The 10,404-nt window shown below is 38.5% G+C and overlaps 1 protein-coding gene across 2 annotated transcripts; it reads left to right on the forward strand.

The window, feature by feature from the left end:
- Window positions 1-1,018: 1,018 nt before the first annotated feature.
- Window positions 1,019-7,154, forward strand: tmed7 (transmembrane p24 trafficking protein 7). 2 transcript variants are annotated; one of them, XM_028456433.1, is made up of 4 exons: window positions 1,019-1,083; window positions 1,380-1,576; window positions 3,912-4,157; window positions 5,957-7,154. In XM_028456433.1, exons 2-4 carry the CDS (start codon window positions 1,418-1,420, stop codon window positions 6,191-6,193), a joined length of 642 nt encoding a protein of 213 aa, XP_028312234.1. In that variant the 5' UTR covers window positions 1,019-1,083; window positions 1,380-1,417; the 3' UTR covers window positions 6,194-7,154. The 2 variants fall into 2 exon arrangements, with proteins under 2 accessions (XP_028312234.1, XP_028312235.1); XM_028456434.1 differs by having other exon boundaries at window positions 1,025-1,087.
- The last annotated feature ends 3,250 nt before the right edge of the window (window positions 7,155-10,404 follow it).

The raw sequence follows: 10,404 nt of genomic DNA on the forward strand, positions 1-10,404 counted from the left end.
CAGATGGTGAATGTGGTTAAATTGGCCAAAATAAGCATGAAATATGAAGAAAAGAGGTTACATGTGACAATAATGGGTCACTGTGTGATATCAGGTGGAAAAGTGCTGGAAAAGGGTTTATAAGTGATGAAAATGTGTTGAAGGTGGGAAAAAAATGTGCAGAAAAGACATTGAAATGTGATGTAGAAGTGTCAGAAATGGGATTAATGTAGCAAAAATACATTAAAAGGAGCAAAAATATGGCAAGAAAAAGTGATGAAAATAAGTAAAAATATGGAAAGTTTGGTGTAGTTGTAGAAAAAAAAGAGTAAAAATAAACAAAAATGGGCAAAAATTGTTAAGAAAAAATTAGTACAATTCTTAGTTTCTTAAAGGCATCTGGAGAAACCCTCCCAGTGTCTTACGACCCCAAGGTTGAGAACCCCTGTTCTTAAGGGCTGGATTTGGCCCCCGGGCCTTAAGTTTGACACATGTGATGTGGGGACAGTGACAAACTGAAACATCCATTTTAAAATCATCAAACAAACTGGTTTAGGATGTGATTCAATCATTTTACCTTAATCTTAATTTTAAACCAGTTCTTTAAATTAATTTATCTTGAAACCAAATAAGGTCAGTGAGTTCTCACATTGTTTCTAGGTCATTGAGATATATCTGTTACTTTTTTGACATTACAAAACATCGCCTTTGTAGACACAACATGTGAAGATCCACGTAGTTCATGTGCAGAGTTTCTTTTCTTTAAATGACGTTAATTGACACACATTTCCCTCACCTGGTTATAATAACACACATATGCATGTTTAATAATTGAAACCACAGTTTATGGCTCAATAACGTGTTTTATTATTGGATAATACTGTTATACCGGCTCATCGTCAGCCACGTTGGAACTTCTACGTATTCTCCAAATACGTTTACGTCCACCCACGTGATCTCACTCAGGCTCCCCCTCTTCCAATTTCTGACCAATGAGGACTGAGTGCAGGCGGGCTTTAGCCACCTTCGACCAATGGTGTTTCAGGTTAGAACGACGTCATGTTAATACACCCACCTCCATCAGGGTGAAGACGTCCGTAAAAAGTAGGTAAAATATCTCTAATCATGATAACGAGTTAATGAATGCGCGGTTATTAACTTTTCTTTTGCCTAAATAACGACCAAGTCATTAGTAGTGCATTATGCAGGTGCTGGTGGTAGAAACTGTGAATATTAGGCACTTTTGAATAGCATATAAATAGGTGAGCTAAGATGCTAGTTAGCCAAAGCTAACAGTCAATGTCCGGGTTCGCTCCATTATTATTTATATTATCATTCCTCCTCTGTCTGTACACTGACCTTATGTGGGGCTAAAGCTCGGGTTGTGTTTGTTTTCTCAGGTTTTTCCTCCCACTCTGCAGGTGTTTATTGCCCCAGGATGAGGCGAGCTGTCCGGCTACTGGTCCAGGTTCTGTGGGCCCAGCTGCTCTGTGCCTGGGCTCTCGGTACCGAGCTCACCTTCGAACTACCGGATAACGCTAAGCAGTGTTTCTACGAGGACATCATCATCGGTACCAAGTGCACCTTAGAGTTCCAGGTGAATTACCCAGTTTTATTGGATTATTGCTGAGTAATTAGAAGAGATGTAAAGAGTAGTTGGCTTGATTGAAATTGTACTCAAGTACAAATCAGTCATACATAAAATACCAGAGTACAAGTATAAAGTAGCTCAATGAAATAGTACTTAAAGTAAAAGTTATCATTAGGACTGGGTGATACAGATCAAAACTTATATCTCAATATTTTTTCCTGAAAATGACGATATACCATATCAATCTCTATATTTTTTCATTCAAATAGACTCTAGCCTGACCAGAAAGACGATTCTGGTAAGGCTGAACGATTAATTTTAATTGCATCGGTATTATGGTTTTCTCTACTATCGATACCCTAATCTCAGATGCCAATGGATGTGATCCCTCTTTTGTATGTATATAATTTGTAAATATTGTTTGTACATTGTCAATATCTGTGTAAAAAAAAATTGCTCGGAGTCCAATGCGGAAAAAACAAACAAAAAAAGTGTTCCTCCTTTGGCTCCTATAGCCGGTGACAGCGCTTGCACAGTAGATCTCCTATTGCTTTACCGTCTCTGCGTCATTTAAAGCCAAAATAGTTCCAAATGAGACTTTTGGAGTTTAGTTTTTTGAGCAAAAATAGTGATGCCACTTACGACGATGCCATGGCATACTCGCCACTCGGGCTTGGTGCTTCTGCCATATGTTGTCTCGTGTTTGTGACTTTAAGCCATGCACGCGTCCAGGTGAGACAGAACTTTAGCTTGTTTGTTTTGAAGCGAGTTTCCGTCAATGCGGAGCTGTCTTCAGTTCCTTCATGCCGGCAGAAACACACGAACAGCCACTAAGCTAACAGACGGGCGGACTCAGCATGCGGAAACAGCCTATCAAATCGCCGGACGTCACCAGTAACAGGCAAATAGCCAATCATTCAGCAGCTGTGGAGTTTGGTTGCCATGTTGGTTTGTTTTAAAGTAAATAGCGTGCAGTGAGTTTAGACTGTGCTGGGAGGAGAGTAGAGGCAGCCGCTATGGAGCGGAAACTGGTACCGGTAGTATCGTAATCCACGGTAGTACCGTTGTGTAGAATTTCTAGTATAGTAGGAACCGTTACAATTTGGCACCGTGGGGTACCTTGTGTATTGTGGGTTTCGTGCAACTATAATGGTCAGTATCGTCCAGCTCTAGCAAATATATACAGTAAACAACTGAGAGTAAAATAAACCTAGATTATTAAGATTGACCCTCTTAATTGGTTATATGTTGTCCAGTTACTTTTGGTCACTTAAAAGATTATAGAGCAGGATGTATAAATCAGTCTCCATAGTGACACCACGGTCGTTAGGGTAACTGCAGCCATCAACCCAGCCACCGCGGGAGCGCACATCAACTGTTTATTAGATACTGTGGATAGAGGATGGACACCTCACCCAACCCTGACGGGACCCGACGGCTCCGGACGGGTCGGGTTCAGACAGATGTTTAGAACTGGTGGTGGTGTTGGGTCACATGATGTGGTTTGTGCGACAGTGTTCTTCCTTTCCTGCTGCTACAGCTGATCCGTGGTGGATGTAGAATGGATCAGAGGACAATTATAAAGGAATAAACCGTTGAAACATTCCTTTTACTGCACAATAACATGGATTATATAAATTGATCCCATGGGTCTCTTGTGTGTACTGTGGTTCTGTTTGGGTTTCACGTTCTCTTGTTACCTGTGCACTGATCTGATGTTGACATTAACAGTTGTTTGTTAATAAAAATCAGTGCTTACCACTAAAACAAACGTACATATGGCATTTCTTTGAGAAAAAAACGAGGTTTTCACTGTTGGGTCGGACTAGGAGGAGATAATACGACCCCATCAGCACTCCAACTGTGACACGGTTATTTATTTACTCTCTGTTTATGTGACTATTTACTGCTATACCTGTGCACATGCCTCTGCGTACGTCTGTGGAACCAAACAGTCCACTGTGCTTGTCTCCAAGCCGTTTTTCTCTCATTCTTTATTATTTCCGGGTTATTAGGGCGCCGTTTCAAGCTAACGTTAACGCGCACCAACATCATTTGACGTAACAATCAGCGTCATTTGACTCCAGGTTTACAGAACAGGACGGGAAAATGTATCACAATCTGTTCAATGCAATGAGTAGAAATATGTGTGGACTCATTATCTTTGGTTTAGAACGCTTCATCACCCATTAGCATTAAAAAATAAATAAATGTAATGTTTATTTTTTGCCCTATGCTCCTTTAAACCGTTCTAAAATGTAATTATACACTGTTTATATTGTTAAATAAATGATTCATACCATATAATGTACATTTTACTAGCAGTACTTTTGTTTTCCAGGTAGTGACGGGTGGTCACTATGATGTGGACTGTCGTCTAGAAGACCCTGAAGGCACCACGTTGTACAAAGAGATGAAGAAGCAGTACGACAGCTTCACCTTCACCGCCGCTAAGAACGGAACCTACAAGTTCTGCTTCAGCAACGAGTTCTCCACCTTCACCCACAAGACGGTTTACTTTGACTTCCAGGTTGGAGACGACCCCCCTCTGTTCCCCCACGAGAACAGAGTCACTGCTTACACTCAGGTGAGTCAGTCAGGGGTGCACAGGTGTATACAAACATGTTTTAACCACATCATAGAAAGCAATAACACACATTTTAATCTATGGGAAAGTAAATATTGTTAAATCTGAAAATTCAAGAGGTCAAATTTAATGACATCACAAAGAATAAAGCTATCCAACATTGTCTGCAGAAGGTGTGTTTTTCTGAATTAAACTTGGTTGGTTAGTAATAAATATATATCTTTTAGTATTGGGACTCTTTGGCCCTATGCTACGTAATCTAGGTAATTATATCCTGGATTATTCTCTGTTAGCGTTCTTCAACTAACCAAACATTCCCTGTCAGAGAGAAGCTGTCTTGCGACGGTCGATAACAACACGCTAATTTAAGCCAAGTGATTTCAGCCTCGGTACGTGCACGTTCACATAAAAGGGGTGGAGATTGCAGGATCTGACCAATCAATGGAGAACCTGGCAGAGCAAGCATCTTTACAGGAGGAACAACTTATGATCTTAAATAAATATAATTTATTTATATCCATGATGACAGCGAAGAGCAACAGTAGTGCTGCACAAAAGGAGGCAGAGCTTTTATACCCACTCAGATCTGATCCACTTCATAACTTAGTCCTGACCAGGTTAGGTGTTGATTAAGTTTAAAATTATGAATAATTAAAATCAATAATTCAGACCAAAAACAACACTGTTGTTACAGAAAAGGCAGGAATGAAAGAACCCAGGCAGGAAGCTAATGATACTGTCAATGCATAAAAATGTGAGATTATTTATTATATTAATTCATTGGATGGGATATCCCATTCAACGGATAAATACAGTAGAGCAAAAAAGTATTCAGCCAGCCACCATTTGTACAAGTTCTCCCACTTATAAAGATGAGGTCTGTAATTTTCATCATAGATAAACCTCAACTATGAGAGACAGCATGAGAAGAAAAAATCCAGAAAATCACATTGTAGGATTTTTAATGAATTCATTATTAAATCCCTCGGTAAAATAAGTATTTGGTCATCTACAAACAAGCCAGATTTGTGTCTCTCACAGACCTGTAACTTCTTCTTTAAGAGGCTCCTCCTCCACTCGTTACCTGTATTAATGGAACCTGTTTGAGTTTGTGGACAGGTGTGTTTTATACTGATAACCAGTTCAAACAGTCACACTCCAAACTTCACTATGGCCAAGACCAAAGAGCTGTCAAAGGACACCAGAAACTAAACTGTAGACCTGCACCAGGCTGGGTAGACTGAATCTACAATAGGTAAACAGCTTGGTGTGAAGAAATCAACTGTGGGAGCAATTATTAGAAAATGGAAGACACGTGTTTGGAGGAGAAAGAATGCATCCAAGATCACTATACCTACTGTAAAGCATGGGGGTGGTAACATCATGTTCTGGGGCTGTTTCTCTGCAAAGGGACCAGGACGACTGATCCGTATAAAGGAAAGAATGAATGGGACCATGTATCGTGAGATTCTGAGTGAAAGCTTCCTTCCATCAGCTAGTGCATTGAAGATGAAACGTGGCTGGGTCTTTCAGCACGACAATGATCCCAAACACTTCACCCGGGCAACAAAAGAGTGCCTTCGTAAAAACAATTTCAAGGTCCTGGAGTGGCCTAGCCAGTCTCCAGATCTCAACCCCATAGCAGTCAAAGCCATTCACTTGACATTAAAAAAAAAAAAGGCTAAATATTTGTGACATTTTGTAACAAAAAGAAATGCAGTTGGACAGAATATTTAAGCATCACATCATTGTCCCTTATAATGAATAATTAAATGTTGACTCATGTTTGTAAATCTCAGATGGAATCAGCGTGTGTGTCGATCCACGAGGCCCTGAAGTCCATCATCGACTACCAAACCCACTTCCGTCTGCGTGAGGCCCAGGGCCGGAGTCGTGCCGAGGACCTGAACACTCGCGTGGCGTTCTGGTCCATCGGAGAAGCCTTCATCCTCCTGGTGGTCAGCATCAGTCAGGTGGTTCTGCTCAGGAGCTTCTTCTCTGACAGGAAGACCACCACCACACGTGTTGGATCCTAACGCCAGGGTCTGACTCCTCTGTGTTTGTATGTGTAGTTAGAAAGAAGAAGAACAGCAGCTCTGAGTTGAATGTGCTGCCTCACTTCCTGTATCTAAGGTGGTTCAAGCACTGGTCACACATCTTAAGATAAATTTAAGTGAATGAGGGATTTTATTATTTAATGTGTTCCAGTGTGTGAACATCTCATACCTTTATATCAGGATCTGCTCCAAACTGTGCTCTGATTGGCTCACTGAGAACAGTCTGGAGTCAGATGTCCAATCAAGTCCCTGAATACGACTTCTTCATCATCATCCTCTGTTATTAAAACTGTCCGTGTGAAATGGAAGAAGCAGCACATATTTTTATTTCTACATTTGTTCTGTTTAGATGAGTTTGATTTAAAGTTATTCAAGAATAATTAGGTATTATTTGAATAAATTAATGTCAGAAATGCTAAACAATTTAACACGATTTCTTGCTTTCCATTTGTGTTTTAATGTCACAGCAGTAAATGAAATGTTCTGACGTAATGTAAATATTAGATGTGAAGGGGGCGTGGCGTTAAATCGCCATAGGGTTGTTTTTAGGTTGCAGGGATTACAGTTAGCATTTTGCTGTTTAAAGTGTACCAACCTATTTATATTGAGCATTGCCTCTGTCCTTTTCATTTTAATATAAGTTAGCTTTGGTTTAGATGGCTGGAGCTATTCTCTTCCTGAATGACTACTACTAAACACAGACTTCATCCATATGTGATTCCAATATGATTAAATGTGACTTTACACTTAGTGAATCCAAAACCTAACCCGAGGATCTTTTTTCCTCTGAAACACGTGTTGAAAATCACCAAAACTTCTGTTACAGGTCTTTGTCGTACTGGTTTCTAAATGTTTGTTCAAATTGGTCACGTTTAAAAGCAACCACTAAGTTGAATAAAAGCATAATATTACAGCTAATAATAAACTTCGATATAAAACCTTTGGTTTGATTGCTTCAGTTTAATCAGCAGTGATTTTCAGCTTTTATATTTAAGCCCAGATATTTTTGCAGTAATGTTTCAAACTTGTGTGTTTGTGCGCGTGTGCGTCAATGATGCAGATATTCTCCATAAATCTATGGTCCTGTATGCTGACAGGACTATAGAATAAAATACAATAAGTTATTGAAGTGAATAAACTTTCTGCTTAAGTGTTAAAACTTTGCATTTGCTTGATCTGAAATAAACATGTATATTTACACACTAACAACCTAAAAACAGCTGCCTTTACAAGTCAGACATGACTCATCAATCACGAAGTTTAAATAACATCGTACTCATGCAAAGCTGCAACTAATGATTATTTTCATAATCGATTAATCGGTCAATAAATGAACTGTTTATCTATAAAGCTCATTGAATCCCTGAGTAAACTGAAATAAAAGTCTCACATACGAGCACACGCACTGGCACGCGTGCACACAAACACATGCGTGCACCCAAACAAATACTCGTGGTGCGCGCACACAAAAACAATGCACTCAAACACTCGTGCGTACGAACACAATCTCTGCAGGTGAACAAACGTCTGCGTCACGGTCAGTGACAAAAACCACGATGTTGCGAATCGATAATGAAATTAGTTTCCAGCGCTTTTAATAGTTGATTTTTATGGATTTGTTGTTGCAGCCTCATACTTATTAGTAAGCACTTAAATACACTAATGAATCAGCCAATCAGAGCAGGCCTGTTACTCTCTTTATATCACCAATCAACATGTTTGATTTTTTATTTATTGACAGTCTGATAGATTTATTTAATGGGACACATTTAGTGTTTTATCTTTAAAGGGTTTTCATGGTGCGTCATCTACCTGGAAGTCGCCATTTTGGCGATAAGCAGCAGCAAACCAAACCACACGTACACAAGCAAATCTGGAATTTCGAGAGGAATGGTGAAATATTGCGATGGATAAACCACAAAAAAGCTCCTCAAACTCGCGGCAATCTTAAATGTTTTACACGATCTGACCGATTGGTACAGCCAAAAACACGGCAATAATTCACTGTTTCCTCTTGAAATTCGGGATTTGATATTGGTTTGTTTTGCTGCAGCAATATCGCCAAAATGGCGACTTCCGGGTTGATGACGCGCCGTGAAAACCCTCTTATAAATGCTCAGTGTGAGTCCGACAGTACAGTGACTCTCAGACAGGGGGCAGTGTTCAGCAGTGACCTCACCATCACCCACTAAACCAGTGTTTTCCAACCTTTTCTGTCTCATGTTCCCCCTGAGGATCTCTTTAGATTAGGAGAACCCTTCGTCACTACAATTTAGTAACTTTTCTCATTTTATTTACATATTGTTAACATGTTGGCCTCTGAAATCTCCTACAGCTTGAAAATGTCAACGTGTACGTTTAACACACACTAAATATCAATTTTGTGCATTAAATTATTGTATATCAAAGAATATATTTACCTAAATTTTTAGTAATGTGTGTAACATGTTAGTAACAATTTAATAGGATATTAAGGCCACAATGTTGTTTATTCCATTAATACAGTTTATTGTCAAAGGGTGGAAAAGATGTTGGATGAGCATGTACAGTATCAGAATTAGGCTTAAATATGACTCAGCATGTTGGAAATAGATTCATCAATGTTTCCATGTACCCCCTGTAATGTGTTCAAGTACCACTAAGGGTACACGTACCCCTGGTTGAGAACCACTGCTCTAAACTACACCTTAAACCAGTAAGGCAAGGTAAATGTATTTGTACAACACATTTCATACACAAGGCAACTCAATGAGCTTTACATGATAAAACATTCAATTGTTTAAAATCAATAAGAACATTTAAAATCATCAGTAAAATCAATTTAAATCATCAACAAACACATGACATCATCATCATGACCATAAATCTCTCTCAATCATACACAGTAGATAAAAAAAGTTCCTTTAACTTTGATTTAAAAATGTTCACATGTGATGCTGACTTCAGCTCTGCTGCAGTTTGTTCCACTTCTTTGCAGCATAACAACTAAACACAGCATCACCATGGTTACTGTGAGCTCTGGGCTCCACTATCTGACCTGTGTCCATAGATCTCAGAGACCTGCTGGGTTCAGACCTGAGCTGCAGCGTTCTGAACCAGCTGTAGATGTTTGATGAAGACCATTCCAATAGTAATGGACCAGTTTCTCCTGATCTTTCTGAGTCATTAAACCTTTCACTCTGGAGATGTTCTTTAGGTGGTAGAAGATGTTTTTGTGATAGATTTGATCTGATGCTGAATGTCAGATCTGAGTCAATCAGAACACCAAGGTTTTTGACTTGGTCTTTATCTTCTAAAGATCCAGACTCAGATACTTGCTGACAGCAGTCCTCTTTTCATTGTTACCAAAGACAAACTACAAGATCATTCATAACTTACATTTGTATTTAGTCAAAGAGAGATCAGCCCCTCCAAAATAAAATACAATAAAATAAAAAAGCACATACATTTTATCTTTTTTTTTTTTTTTTTGATATAATGAAAATAATTTTTTTTTCTTGCTATTGTTTTGTTAAAACACGTGTAATGGTTTAAAGCAGGTGTTTCAAACCCAAATACAGTCCAGTTTGACCTTAAGTGGGTCACAGAATAGTTAGAAATAAAGTGCAATTATAACAATGATGTGCCCTAGTTTTCACTTATAAATGATATATAAAGTTTGAATGACACCAACAATATCCAAGCAATCAGTGACAGATGACAATTCAAAGACTTCTTGCGTTTGTGACCATTATTGACACGGGAATTAAAGAATAATCAAAACTTTTCAGAACAACTGAATGTTTTAATTAAGGCCAACATTTTAATATAATCAGAATGTTTTTTGTAAATTATATTCAAACGTACCATTTCAGTGTAAGAACATACATTATATGCAAGAAAATCTTTACAATTGCAGAAAAAAAGAATAAAAGTAAAAGTACAATGAAATAACTGCTCCCTATTTACAAACATAAAATTATATTTAAAAAAATAAATGCCTTTAAGCTTCTATTGGGTTCATAAATGAGTGCATGTCACTCAAAGATAATCACACTGAGGGGTTGGAAAACATTGAATGTTAAAGAAATGCTCAGTGATAATTTGAAAAACTGTCATAATTACATTTTTCCTGCTGCCAAAAAGTGAAGAAACTTATATGCCATGAAACATTTTCCCATATGTCATTAGTGATATGTAAAAATGACACA

This window comes from Gouania willdenowi, chromosome 9 (assembly GCF_900634775.1).
Source record: "Gouania willdenowi chromosome 9, fGouWil2.1, whole genome shotgun sequence".
NCBI classification, from domain to species: Eukaryota; Metazoa; Chordata; class Actinopteri; order Blenniiformes; family Gobiesocidae; genus Gouania; species Gouania willdenowi.

What these genes read in the sequence shown, in the direction of transcription:
- tmed7 (XM_028456433.1), top strand. Translation starts at nt 1,418, where the DNA reads ATGAGGCGAGCTGTCCGGCTACTGGTCCAGGTTCTGTGGGCCCAGCTG. An exon ending in AGTGCACCTTAGAGTTCCAG is followed by an intron (nt 1,577 to 3,911) that starts GTGAATTACCCA and finishes TTTGTTTTCCAG; the next exon opens with GTAGTGACGGGTGGTCACTA. An exon ending in GAGTCACTGCTTACACTCAG is followed by an intron (nt 4,158 to 5,956) that starts GTGAGTCAGTCA and finishes TGTAAATCTCAG; the next exon opens with ATGGAATCAGCGTGTGTGTC.